The sequence below is a fragment of the Mirounga angustirostris genome, unplaced genomic scaffold (assembly GCF_029215605.1).
Source record: "Mirounga angustirostris isolate CCGP_5_RB_7025 unplaced genomic scaffold, mMirAng1.0.hap1 SCAF_1, whole genome shotgun sequence".
NCBI lineage: Eukaryota > Metazoa > Chordata > Mammalia > Carnivora > Phocidae > Mirounga > Mirounga angustirostris.
Genome location: NW_026991709.1, coordinates 103,685,295 through 103,699,796, shown reverse-complemented (window position 1 = coordinate 103,699,796; position 14,502 = coordinate 103,685,295). Strand labels below are relative to the sequence as shown.

The window sequence follows — 14,502 nt, the reverse complement described above, 5'->3', positions numbered from 1 at the left end:
TCTACAAAAGAATGATTTTTAAAGTAAATAAATGTTAATTATTAATGAATAAGGTATCTTTAATTGTATTTGGCTTATTTAATACAGTAATCTCATTGCTGAAATTGAATTTGAAATAAAGTAGTCTTATAATAGCCATAATGCTTATTAGTTCCATTTATTTTCCTCTACTTCTTTAAAAAATTCTTCCATCGTGGGTGGCAAAAAAAAAAAAAAGTCTATCAGCCCAGGATTCATGATTTTGCATTCTTTTGTCTTTGACCCTTAGAAGGTTAAAAAGTGATAATGAATTCATCAGGTTTTTGTTCTTTAGAATGTCATTTTATTTTTATTTATTTATTTTAGAATTTTTTATTTATTCATTTGAGACAGAGAGATAGAGAGAGAGAGAGAGAGCAGGAGCAGTGGGGAGAGGCAGAGAAAGAGGGAGAAGCAGACTCCCTGCCGAGCAGGGAGCCTGACATGGGGCTCGATCCCAGGAGATCATGACCTTAGCCCAAGGCAGAGGCTTAACCATCTGAGCCACCCAAGTGCGCCTAGAATGTCATTTTAAAGACCACAGGCTTAAGTGCTGCATTTCTTACCTATTAACAAAAGAATATCTTGGGCATAGATGTTTGTTCTACACTTAGTGAGATTTCTGTAGGAGTGATTCCTGGAAGTATAAATGTTATAGCAGAGGCTTTGCACATTTTACATCTTAACAGACATTGTGAAACTTCTCTAAGAAGTTCTTACCCATTTATAGTTTTACCAATAATACACAAATGTGTGTTTTTAGTATCCTAGCCATGTTGGGCATTGGGCCTATTTCAGTCTTTGCCAATATGATACATGCAGATGATCTTATTTAAACTTAAATCATAAAGTTTCTTTTTTAACTAAAGAAAAAGTCAGCATTAGGTGATAGTTTTTTGCGCTGCCCTCCAGTTAGGTGTTGATGACCCTAGGTCACACTGTTGGCGTGATGTTGCCTTGATTACTTAATTTGTAGTTAATAAATATTGGAAAATTAGCTTGCCTGAAACATTGGTAGTAACTTTTGCAAAATAGCTTTATTTTCTTGTTTAGTCTTTGATTGTACCCTGGGCCCAGTCAGTTACATGTGCATATAATATAAAATGGTTAAGACAGTGTGTGTGTATTTTGTCGCGAGAGGGATACCGTTAAGGTCAGGACTTTTTTGTGTCAAACGTGAGTTTTAGCATAATTGCAATAAAATTTGCATGAATGTTCATATATTTGCTATTACGCCACTCTGGCTAGTCTGCATCAAAGGAAAATCCCTTTTGGTTAATGTTAAGACTTTGCCCCTTTTCTGCGTCACTTTCTGCAGTGTCTGCTGGGACTCTCCTATTCGTTGCTTGCCTGTGCATTGTGGCCAATGGTGGCGTTCGTGGTTCCTGAACATCAACTGGGAACTGCATATGGCTTGTAAGTGTTTACACCATCATGTCTCTCTCTGCTCTAGCAATTTAATTATCATATAAAACTCCAGGTCTCCTGAATCTAGTCATCTTCAGGCTTCTGGGACAGCTCTGAGCCTGGAAACCACCAGAAAATCAGTTAACCTATTTGTGATTTTTTTTTTTTTTTTTAAGATTTTATTTATTTATTCATGAGAGACAGAGAGAGAGAGAGGCAGAGGGAGAAGCAGGCTCCCAAGGAGCAGAGAGCCCGATGCGGGACTCGATCCCAGGACCCTGGGATCATGACTTGAGCTGAAGGCAGACGCTTAACCATCTGAGCCACCCAGGCACCCTATTTGTGATATTATTGTGGCGACAGAAATGCTCCAAGCCTCCAGGAAGAGAGCTGGTGTTAAGCTAACCCCGAAGAAGTGATTTCTGACCTTGCCATTGACTGCCTGTTTATCTGAGGGCTTCTTAGTGAGAAGTTGGGTTCTGGTGTCTGGCCTGAAGGGCAAAAGGGGGAAACTGCACCCATGGTTGGTATTCACTTAGCTCTTACTTTCATTCCACATGAAAATGTTGAGCTTATATTGCACTTAATAAGACAGGCTCCCTTACCTTTGAGCATAACATCTAGTAGCAGAAACAGTCATGGAATGAAAATACCTATTCAGGTCGTCCCTAGTTAAAAACATCTTTTAACGCTAATAGTATGTCGTTTATAGATACTGATATTTAAAGTGAATTGTTACTGTGAGCAGTAACTGTAAAAAGATAAACAGGGGGGCTGGCAGGAGTTTTTGGAAGTACCAAGAGGACTAATACTTAAACGGGAGAGTAAAGAGCAGCAGGGATGATCTGTGGGTGCATCAGCCCCTTCTTCTGTCTCAGCTTCTTTGTTTCTGGTCCTGCTATCCCTGGGCTCATGTAGCCCATGCAAAAAGAGTGGTGTGTAAATAATTTTTAGTGCTTTTTGGAAAATAATGTGAGTAGTGTTTTTATTTTTAAATGCCAATCAATAAAGATTTATCTAAGTTTTACTTCGTAATTATGATTACATAATTGTGTGAAGACTTTAGAAATTGAGGGGCGCCTGGATGACTCAGTCATTAAGCGTCTGCCTTCAGCTCAGGTCGTGATCCCAGGGTCCTGGGATCTAGCCCACATTGGGCTCCCTGCTCGGCGGGAAGCCTGCTTCTCCCTCCCACTCCCCCTGCTTGTGTTCCCTCTCTCTCTGTGTCTCTCTCTGTCAAATAAATGAATAAAATCTTAAAAAAAAAAAAGACTTCTGAAATTGAAATGTGTTTTTGTATTTCTTGAATTGTAGCATGCAGTCCATTCAGAATCTTGGGTTGGCGATCATTTCCATCATTGCTGGCATGATATTGGATACTCGGGGCTATTTGTTTTTAGAAGTTTTCTTCATTGCCTGTGTTTCTTGTAAGTATGTGATGTGGCTACATTCAGTTTTTTTGAATGTGTAACAAACTGTTTTCATTTATACTTTTAGGTTTAGGTTTGTTGTTATTGTTCCCTTTTTTCCTCTTTTAAACCAAATCCCTAAGATGTATCTCTCAGATTTGACTATTTCTTAGTCTGTGCATCAGAGTTTCCCACCTGGTGGCTTTCTGGTTCTCTGAGGATTTACAGGCATTTTTTTAGGAGATTCCTATTTTTAAAAGTAGTAGTAGAGGGGCGCCTGGGTGGCTCAGTTGGTTAAGTGACTGCCTTCGGCTCAGGTCATGATCCCGGAGTCCTGGGATCAAGTCCCACATCGGGCTCCCGGCTCAGCGGGGAGCCTGCTTCTCCCTCTGACCCTATCCCCTCTCATGCAGTTTCTCTCTCTCTCTCTCAAATAAATAAATAAGATCTTTAAAAAAGCCACCCAGGCGCCCAAAGTGAAACCATTTTAAAGGGTGGTGAGTATGTCCCTCATGTGAAGTGTGGACATTGGTATGATTCAGGTGTGAGTGCTCATGGTTTATTCATTAGGCAACTTTAAATTACTTTTATTCTTGGTCCTGTTATTTAATGTTTACCTGTAATGGTTTATTGGTTAAAAATAGGAAGTATTAGGAAATTGTTGAAAACTACAAAAATAAATTAGCATTTTTCCTCCAGTAGGCTTCACCATATAGATAGTTGTGTTCATCTGAAAAAAAATCTTATATAACATATCAAGATGTCTTTTATGCTTTAACTTGTGTTTAAAATGGCAAACCCCAGTGATGATTTAATCATTTACATTTACAGGGATAAAAGACAATTTATACTTGAAATGTGGTATTTGTAGATAATTGTTATGAGATGCCTGAATGCATTTTATTATCTCATAATTTTAGAAGCAAGCACATCAAATTTTAAAAATATATTATTTGTTTTTAAAAAATGGGTCATGTAGATTCAAAATACTAGGTCATGAAAGTGTTTTTGTTTTTGATGCTGCAACATGTGGTTTAATTTCAATCCACAATTCCATATATATTTGGTTCTTAAACCAAACACTATGCCATTTAAAAATGTTTTTGTTGCCATATTAACTTAAAGTAAATTTAGTGTGCCTTACTTGTTAAGGAAGCCTTGACTTTCTGAGTTTTTCACTGGCTCTGGGCTTCTGGGAGTCACGATGACCACAGTCTAATGTTGGGTTAATTTGTAAAATGAACAATGGTGTTTTCAGACTTAAAATCCTCAAAGGATTATTTCTGTTTGGTTCTCTGTAAAAAGATAAACAGTCAGGGGGCTGGCAGGAGTTTTTGGAAGTACCAAGAGGACTAACACTTAAACGGGAGAGTAAAGAGCAGCAGGGATGATCTGTGGGTGCATCAGCCCCTTCTTCTGTCTCAGCTTCTTTGTTTCTGGTCCTGCTATCCCTGGGCTCATGTAGCCCATGCAAAAAGAGTGGTGTGTAAATAATTTTTAGTGCTTTTTGGAAAATAATGTGAGTAGTGTTTTTATTTTTAAATGCCAATCAATAAAGATTTATCTAAGTTTTACTTCGTAATTATGATTACATAGGAATCATTGGGAAGAAGTACATGTTTTTTAAGGACACTGTGTTTTTTTCACTTCCAGTGTCACTTTTATCTGTGGTCTTACTTTATGTGGTGAATCGTGCCCGAGGTAAGTAGAATTCAGACATTTTCTTCTTAAACCACTCTGGATCATCTTGTGGGGTCCCTGGATTGTCTGCATTCTTCTTTAGAGGCCAGTGCTTTAGTTTGTGTAATGATGACATTCAGTTCCATAGTGATGGAAACACATTTCATTATGTAACATACAATTATGTATTTTGGAACTTCAGATTTATTAAAATTGTTGTCGTGTTCTTTCTGGCCAGTTCAACTTAAGTTTTGTAATATAAAATTTTAGATGTTCTTTTTATGTTAGCATAAAGAAGTATGGCATTTTTATAATAACCTAAAGCCATTACTGTGTTATTGTCTCATGTTTTAAAAAAATAAGTAAACAGATTTATAGTTATAGTTTGCATTTTAAGGTTGAAAGTGTTTGATACAGAATGAGGTGTTATAGATTTTTTTCTTTTGCTAGTGTATTTGTACTTTTTTCTTTCTTTTGTATAAGATTTTGATGTTAGCCTTATTAATTTTTCTAAGTAGCTTGCCCCTAAAGGTTGTTATGTACTTAGTAAAATGTATATACCTGCTGTTTAAGTGATTTTAGGTCATTTCCTTTAATTTCTCTTAATTTTCACTATTATTAAATATTAATACAGTGTCCCAGTTAATAAGATGTAAAGCAGTACATAAGTCCAAACTTAAAAAATACTCACATTAAGGACTGATTATTTGTATTTGTATCATATAAAGATTCTTAAAAACCAGTTTTTTCCCTTGGGATGGTCCCAGGAGATAAACTATTTCTTTCTCATCTTCCATAGCTTTTTCTGTTACTTTAAGGTATACCAGTGCAAGTGTGTGTGTGTGTGTGTGTGTGAATTTTACTTTTAATAGTTGTGTAGAAAAGGTTCTATGCTTATTTGTGTTTTAGGGGGGAACCTAAATTATTCTGCAAGACAAAGGGAAGAAATAAAACTTTCTCATGCTGAGTAAGTATTAAAAGAGAAAAGTTATCTTCTTTTGCAAATCTCTAACATTAGCATTTTATTTCAAAGTATTAGGTTTGGACTTTTAAGAAATTAATCTTCTTGGGGCGCCTGGGTGGCTCAGTCGTTAAGCGCCTGCCTTCGGCTCAGGTCATGGTCCCGGCGTCCCGGGATCGAGCCCCGCATCGGGCTCCCTGCTCCGTGGGAAGCCTGTTTCTCTCTCTCCCGTTCCCCCTGCTTGTGTTTCCTCTCTCGCTGTGTCTCTCCCTGTCAAATGAATAAATAAAATCTTTAAAAAAAAAAAAAAAGAAATTAGTCTTCTTGAGATTCGAGAGCTAGCGATTATCTTGGAACACCATAACAAAATTCTTGTTTAGAAAATTTAAATAGAATGTATATCAAGGGTTAAAGTGAAGGGGGAAAATAATTGGGTTTTAAATTGCTTTCTGAGAGAAAGCGAGACCTGTAGTATTTGTAATTTATTAGAGGAAAGATCTTTGTCCTAAGCTTCTGTGCTGGGCTTACCCTTCCATTCTCTGATCTTTTCATTTTCTTAACTATTTGAGATAATTTTTCATCTTCTCCTGGTACTAACATTCTGTGTTCTCTGACTCACTTGAAACAAATGAAGTATATAGTGTGGTATTAAGTTAAACTTATTTTTTCCATGAGTGTATGCTAAAACGTAATAGTGTTTCTATTTCCTGTTATGATTTCTGATTTTTTAGATATACAGTTTTTTACGATTTAAAAAATTTATTTGTAAATATATACCATGTAACTATAAGTTTTGTGAATTTTGTATAGGTTAAAATCTTGTAGAACAAAGCATTTTTTGGGAGGTGATTCTTGGCCATTTCAAATTTCCTTTTAACATAGTAATTCTAGAAATACATCTTGAGAAGATAATCAGAAGTGTTACAAGTTTTAAGTATCTTTATGACAGGCTTACGTCAAAAAATTGGAAACAACTTGAATATATCTATATATAATATGTTGTTAAAATCATGTCTGAGGATTTTATTTTTTTTATTTTATTTTTTTTTTAAAGATTTTATTTATTTATTTGTGAGAGAGAGAATGAGAGAGAGAGAGAGAGAGAGCATGGGTGGGGGTCAGAGGGAGAAGCAGACTCCCTGCCGAGCAGGGAGCCCGATGCGGGACTCGATCCAGGGACTCCAGGATCATGACCTGAGCCGAAGGCAGTCGCTTAACCAACTGAGCCACCCAGGCGCCCCATGTCTGAGGATTTTAAAAGTCAGAAATAGTTCCTCCCTGCACCAAGTCAGAGGTACTTACCATGCCACATGTTAAGTAGACAAAAGATTAAAATGCAAATGTAATATCCTAATTTTGTTCAAGAAAAAGTATGCAGGCACATGTATTTTTTACTTACTTACTTGTATATAATAGAAGAAATACTGAAAGGAAAAACCCCAAATACTAACAATTCCATTTGAATGGTAAGGTTACAGGCATACTTTTTCCTTTGTTTTTCTATATTTTCCAGATCTTCTATGTTGATCTTAATGTTACTTTTACAATCAAGAGGATTTAAGAGATTATCAGCAAAGTGTGCAACCTTTAATATGTGGTAGTATATGCTTTGCAATGCTAATGGTTTTTATATTGTAAACCAGATGAGGCCTCCTGTTTTTCCCTTTTTGATAATTCATTGCATTGTGTTTTGCAGATGAGAAGCTTAAATGACTGTGTCATGAGAATGGGCTGCACACATCATTGGTTTGAAAACCTCACTTTTTTTTTTAAATTTTAATCTAGAATTTAGTCAGGAAAAATAATGGTCTGGAAATATATATTTATATTTCAAAAGCACCTATTTCAAAGTATATTTGTGAGGACTATTTTAGCTTGTGTCTTATGTACTGTGTATTGCTAAAGAATTCTACTTTGGAGTAGGCTAATCAGTGAAGTTTAGAAAGTTTCTCTGGAATATGCAGGTGAATTTCAGTAAGGACAGTAAATAATGGAAAACTTGGATCTTGTATTGAGATAATTTTCAGAAGGTGTTTCTTAAGGACATCTTTGGCTTTTTTTTTTTAATCTTAAAGCAAAAAAACTTTTGAAGGTGTAGAAGGGATATTTTATACAGAATAAACAATGGCTTTTTAATAGGCATTCCCTGTTTTTATAGGGAATATTTGAAAGATATTTTTTATGCAGTTTCTTCGTTTTCACAAATAGCAGATTGTATTCTGCTATCTTTAGTTATGAGAAGTTGCCAAGCAGTGACCCTTTTGAGCTTCTTTATCTCTCCATTACCGAGGACCTTGATAACTTAGGGATTAATTTTATAGTACAAACTTTCTGTACACTTTTTTCTTACAGTCTAATTAATTACTAAAAAGTGTCCTTTAAATTATGATAGTTGCATATCTACATGGATAAAAACACTGCAGAAGGAATACTCGATGTCTTCTAAAACTTTTGATTTTTAAAAGAATATTAAAATACTGATTTTAACTCTTATTTATTTGGAAGACTGTTTCTGTAAGAAAATTGAAGTTGGAATAAAGAAAATTTGCCTTTGAAAGTCAGTGGAGTACCTTTTTCTCCAGAGTAGAACCTAAGTAACATTTATGTTTTCCAAATTAAATAAAATACAATTATAAAATTTCTTTTGACAAACTTAAAAACTTTTTAATTGACTTAGTCTTAGCATATTACATATTAAAGTCAAGGACTTTTTCATGTTTTGCTCTCCAGGAGTGTGCAGATATTTTAGACAACTGTTAAACTGTTGTATTTAGCTAATTGTATTGTTCAAAATACAGGACATAACACTGTATGCTTGAAAGTTCTGGACCAGATTGAAAGTACATTCCTTACTCAGGTCAAGTTTATTTATATCCATTTTTCTGATTGACAGTTTATTGTGTCATTATTCAGTTGTTCTTTCGGCTTTGACAGCCATGTGACTGTTGTAGCCCAGATTATTGAATGTTGGCTTTAGCAGTTGGTGAGAGTGGAGAAAGCCAGTTGCTACTGCTGCTGGAGGGCTTGTGTGGTCCGGCCGCTGCCTTACTCTTTCCACCACCTCCATGCCTCAGCCATAGTGAGCTGTTTCGTTATATTTTTTCAGATGGGTCCTGTTTCTTGCCTTTTCAGGGGCTTTGTCCATGCTGCTCCCTTTGCTTAGAATATTTTATCCAGGATTCTCCACAGCCTGATTTACAACAGAAAACCTTAGCCCCAGCTCAGAAGCATTCTTCCTGTGGAAACTCTTCCAGACCTTCAGGCTATACCAAGTTCTTCTAAAATTTTTGTGATATTGAAAAGCCCTGTATTTTTTCTTCTTTGTTTACCTCAGCTTATAATGAAGAATTTGTGATAGTGTGGGTGTGGGTGTCTTTCTCTTCATTTAGACTGTAAGCTCCATGAGGGCAAGGACTGTGTCTATTACGTTAATTATGATTGTGTGGATAGTGCCTAGCACAAAGTAGGCACAAAATAAGTATTTTTTTGAATGATGCATAAATAAAAAGGAGAGTAAAATGGAATAACCTTTTTGGAGGATAAATTGGCAATATGAATAAAAAGACCTAAAAAGGGGGTGATGGTGGGCCACATGCCTTTTGGCTTAGCGATTTCATTTCTAATAATTTATCTCAAGGAAACCATCAGACAAATACACACATAAATGTATTTTAAGAAAGTATTTTCATTGCAAGATTGCTTTGTAATAGCCTAAAATAGGAAACCACCCACGTTTACAAGAATAGGAGATTTGTTAAGTACATCAAATCCTATGCTTAAAGAGAAATATTAAACAATCATTAAATGGTTTCATTAGAGAGCATTGACATGGAATTTGATGGCATTATTATATGAAGACTCAGAATACTGCTTTGTTTTTTTTTTTTAAGATTTCTTTATGAGAGGGAGAGAGAGCATGCATGGGAGAGAAACCCAAGCAGACTCTGCACTGAACATGGAGCCCAGTATGGGGCTCAGTCCCATAACTCTGAGATCACGACCTGAGGCAGAATCAAGAGTCAGATGCTCAACTGACTGAGCCATCTGGGCAACCCCAGAATGCTGCTATTTTTATAAAAACAAATGTGTCTGAAGGATATGTATGTAAATGCCTCTGGGTGATGACTTTCTTTTGGCTTATTTATATTTTCTAATTTTTCAACAATAAATACTGTAGTAGAAGCTTTTAAAAACCCACAAAGAACAAAATTCAACACAAGTTTGAGTGCTACTTTTGAGGAAAGTGGTAGTTGGTTTTCAGGAAGGAGGAAGGTAGCAGGTAGTGTTTCCCAAAGAACTTTGGGGATGTAGGTAGGAATTAACAGGTTCCTGAGTTAGAAATAGAATTTGCATTGACAGGAAAAAAATTGCATGTGAAGGGAAACTTGAGAGACAAAACAGAATAGAGAATGGGTTAAGGGCTAATAAAATAACACACTTTCTGGTCCCAGTGGTGGCAAAAACAGCTTCAAGTTGTCTGCAAGCTATCCATGATTTCTGGAATGCCTCAACCTGAGCCTCATACTCCCTGGCTTCTAACTTCTTGGAGTGCACCAGGGGGATACTGGGTTTAGGCCCCGAACAGAGATTTGCTATCTAGAGGTTAATGGGGGAAAACTTTGATGTTGTAAGAAATCCTGAAAAGTCCTTGACATCATGCAGGTGGGTCAGACAACCAAACTGTTTACAAAGTTATTACCACTTAGTCCCATGAGGTGTTCATATATAAGGTCATGTACTCAAGTACACATGTCTTCTCCTTGGTGGATCTTTATCAGTCCGACATCTTGGCAGTGACCCTGCCTAACTCACTCAACTTCCTAAAATGATTTTTTTTCCCCATACGTTTGACTGCAAATTAATTGTGTAATGAAAATCAGTGGACATTCCGGGGTGCCTGGGTGGCTCAGTCGTTGGGCATCTGCCTTCGGCTCAGGTCATGATCCCAGGGTCCTGGGATCAAGCCCCACATTGGGCTCCCTGCTCAGCGGGAAGCCTGCTTCTTCCTTTCCCACTCCCCCTGCTTGTGTTCCCTCTCGCTGTATCTCTCTCTGTCAAATAAATAAAATCTTAAAAAAAAAAAGATCAGTGGACATTCCATTTGGGGTTAGTGTGTACTTTGTAGGAGTTTTGTCTTTTTCGTCTCTTTGAAGAAGATCACCTTCCATGCTTGTCTTCTAAGTTACACTAGGTTGTAGCTTTCTGTGCTTCCATTTCCTGATTAGCAAAATGGAATATCACTAGAGTTTCTTCTAGCACTCATGTACTTAATTTATGAAACATATGGATATGGTTGATTATCACATATTAGATGTATATTCATTGATGGATGGCCTGAACCACTGTCTAGAGAAATATCGATCCATTCTTTGCATTTAGCTGATGGGTTGGAGAAGATGGCTTTCCTAGGATTGTGCTCAGATTTCTTTGGGCACTCTGGCAAATAAATGGAGCATGCTCAGAAATTTCTAGGATTTCTAGTGGGTTGTTCACGAACAGCTAAAAGTGTGGGCTGATGACACTCAAGCTTCTTGCGAGGTTTATCCAACTCATCCCCTCCTCCCCCAATATTGAGGCTTGTTCAGTTTTCTGAGGGAAATCTGATTATTTCAGGGTTCTGTGTCTTAGCATGTTCAGTTAGTTTTTAACCTTTCAAAGCAGACCCTGTCTGCCCTGGGGAAGAGGTAAATAAAAGTGTCAAGACACAAGGTGAGCCCCTCTGTCTCTTTCCCCTCTCCCCCACCCAATAGAGCCCAGATTTCACAGGGTACAGTACACAAGAGATGGATAGTTGATGGAGTGAGGTGGAAGGAGGATGAGGGGAGAGGCTGGGCTTGAACAGCAATTGGGTTGGGAGAGAAATGACTGGAAGGAGAACAGGCCCTATATTAGCAACAGGAATCCTGGGTTGGGACATGGAGGGAGTGGGCAGATGGGCCTGGAGACAGGTTATCACAGATTTTAGGGTCACTGATGATAAGATGGAGTGAAAGTGTCAGAGGAGAAATAAGTGTCCTCTTTGGGTTCTGGTGGGGTCTATGGAGGTGGAGTCCAGGCTCGGTGGATGGAAAGTGGGGGAAAGAGGGCAGGCATATTTAGTGGATGTTTAGAAATATTTTCTGTGGCTTTATTTTACAGTTCTGTGAATTTTAATAGAGATTTGTGTTCAGGCTACCACAATTAGGATACAGAACAAACAGTTCCTCAATGATCATTTCATAGGAAAAATATTGTAATATTTTAAGGTAATGCACATGGGGTACCTTCATTTAAGAGTTAAGTTTGGTTTATTTTCTACACTTGAACTTATAAAATGCTTTTCTAGCCTGATGACTAGAAGTTTTTATGATCATGTTACTTAATATGCTGTATTTCATGGACTACAATATTTCACCTTAAACATCTCTGAAATTGGGATGTATGCTTGACGTCATCTTATAATTCAAAGGAAACCAGTTGTTGGGAAAACCAAGCATGATGCTATAATAATGTGATGATGCTTGATGATGTAAGATATGCACAGACTTCTGTGTCATCATTTGTTTCTGGCATCACTGAACCTAACGTACCTTACTAGAGGTGGCGATTCAGAGATGTGGAAAATATAGGCCATCTTCCTCAAGGGTTGCATGGATGCATGGGGGAAATGGACAAAGGATCAGTGGTTCTGTGATGGTGATATGGTGTGATGAGCACTGTCCTAGAGCAATGGCTAATGGGGTTCAGAGGACCTAGAACACTTCAAAGATTCCCAGAGGAGATGGTCTTTGAGCTGTATTGTAAAGAGTGAGTAGGATGATTCACCTAAGCAGGGAAGGAGGTCCTGGAGCTAATCCTGAGTGAGCCTGCTGGTTAATGAAAATGGAGTGAAGGGGATGTAGGGGGAGTTTAGCTTCAAAGTTTTGATACAAGGCAGATTGGTCAAACCTTTTCATTCCATATAGAGCATGATTTTTTTTTTTTTTAAGATTTATCTATTTATTTTAGAAAGTGTGTGCCTGAGCGGGGGGAGGGGCAGAGGGAGAAGGAAAGAGAGACAGAGAAGTAGACTTCCCACTGAGCACAGAGCCTGATCTGGGGCTCCATCCCAGGACCCTGAGATCATGACCTGGGTCGAAACCAAGAGTCGGAGGCTTAACTGACTAAGCCACCCAGGTGCCCCCATGTTCAACATGATCTTAATCCTGAAGGTGAATGAGGATTTTTGGAAGATTTTTCTGTTGGGGATTAAGGGAGGGTTTACGTTTCAGAAAGGTGACCCTAGGAGCAAAAGTAAGGAAATGAAATTGAGGTTGAGGGAACAAATCTGGAGTCAGGAGGATGTTTAATAGGTTGGAGCAGTGAGGCCCACGAGAGGTGGTGGAATTTGAACCAAAGCAGTGGCAGGGAGATGGAAAAGACAAGTTCTAGTGAAGCTTGGGAGGTCGAACTGACCACGTGATTGTGACACGTGAGGTGGGGGAGAGGCTGGGATTGAGCATGACTCCCAGATTTCCAGCTTGAGTGGACGGGGGCACCATTTACCCAGAAAGAGCAGCCAGCTTGTAATGATGTGGAGTATGAACCCAAGGTGGAAATTACACTAAAGAAGTGTAGCCTACTCTTGCAAGAAACTAGGCTATAAAGGAAGAGAGAACATAAGGAGTCTCTAGCGGGTGTTCTTTTGATTGTGAGGTTAATGCTTTGTAAAGGTCTTGTTGTTAATGTGTTTCTCTACTTGCAGAGTGGAACACTCTCAGACTCTGCAATTCTTTAATTTTCTTGAAGTGGCTCTTTTTGCTTTTTGTTCATGGTTTAACCACTATAAACATTCCCAGCTACAGCTTCCTGCAAGAACATAAGTTCTGCTTCTCATGGATTTCTTCTTCTTCTTCTTTTTTTTTTTTTAAAGATTTTATTTATTTATTTGACAGAGACACAGCGAGAGAGGGAACACAAGCAGGGGGAGTGGGAGAGGGAGAAGCAGGCTTTCTGCTGAGCAGGGAGCCCGATGCGGGGCTCGATCCCAGGACCCCGGGATCATGACCTGAGCCGAAGGCAGACGCTTAATGACTGAGCCACCCAGGCACCCCTGGATTTCTTCTTAAGGCCATTACCTTTGAAGTTGTTTGATACATTTAAAAAAAAAAAACTTTCAACAAAACAAAAAGTTGAGAAACTGAAACACTAAGGAGATTTGGCTGGTTTACAAGAAAGTAAAAGATAATGAGAATACATAACTTTATAAGGTTAAGTTATGCTTCGTTGCAAACAACTCTGTGAAACATTTCCCTTTATTGTCTTTAAAATATGGGCTAAAAAGTGAGTATGCTTGCAGGTATTGTGTATTCTGGAATTGCTTTGAATTGGAGTTGGTGAATGTTGGAACAAATAAATCCCAGACAACTTGTGATTTAATTTTATAGGCACACATTCATAAATTGGATTTAGGCAGTAATTCCAGAAAAGCATACACAGGAGAATCATTTGCTCTGTGTTCATTTATTCTACAAAGATTTAGTGAGTACCCATATGTTGAAGTCTTTGCTAGATCCTGTAGGAGGGGAAGTAAGAGGATTTAAATATTGCTGCTCATACTTGGTAGAAGGGGAGATGTTCCTTAGGGTGTGGATAATGGGCCAGAGAAGGGAAAGGGCGTTCTGATGCGTGGTCAGGGAAGGCTTCTTGGAAGAGGTGGCATTTGAGTTGTTTTCTAAGAGGCAGCTGTTTATTCTCTTTGACTAGTCTGTTTCATGTGACACCTTTGATTAATTACGCTCTTTCTTGAAACCGTTCCCTCATTTGATTTTCTAGCATTCTATTATCCAACACCACCCCCATCCCTGTGTTACCTGTCAAGACTTTTATGGTTCCCATATCTCCTAGGTCCTCTGTTCTTTCTCTTTCCTTCTTTCTCAAAGGTGCCGTTTACATCTGCAGCTTTGAATATTTCCATGGACAGATACCCCTAAACTCAGAATTTGAGCCTAAGCGGTCTCTGAACCTCCATCCTGCATTTCCAGCTGAGGCTTCCCTAGCTGCTCACAT

At 38.1% G+C, this 14,502-nt stretch overlaps 1 protein-coding gene across 15 annotated transcripts in view; it reads left to right on the top strand.

The window, feature by feature from the left end:
- MFSD1 (major facilitator superfamily domain containing 1) overlaps positions 1-14,502 on the top strand; it is a 138,960-nt gene that overhangs the window by 18,447 nt on the left and 106,011 nt on the right. For 5 of the 15 annotated variants that reach the window (XM_064585794.1, XM_064585783.1, XM_064585801.1 and 2 more), the window contains 5 exons: positions 1,337-1,434; positions 2,740-2,852; positions 4,488-4,535; positions 5,424-5,481; positions 6,530-6,683. In XM_064585794.1, the coding sequence (XP_064441864.1) occupies positions 1,337-1,434; positions 2,740-2,852; positions 4,488-4,535; positions 5,424-5,481; positions 6,530-6,668 (456 nt within the window). In that variant the 3' untranslated portion in view covers positions 6,669-6,683. Of the gene's footprint in view, positions 1-1,336; positions 1,435-2,739; positions 2,853-4,487; positions 4,536-5,423; positions 5,486-6,529; positions 6,684-6,988; positions 7,073-7,171; positions 9,003-14,502 lie in introns of those variants that run through there. The other 10 variants (XM_064585805.1, XM_064585793.1, XM_064585803.1 and 7 more) reach the window with 8 other exon arrangements.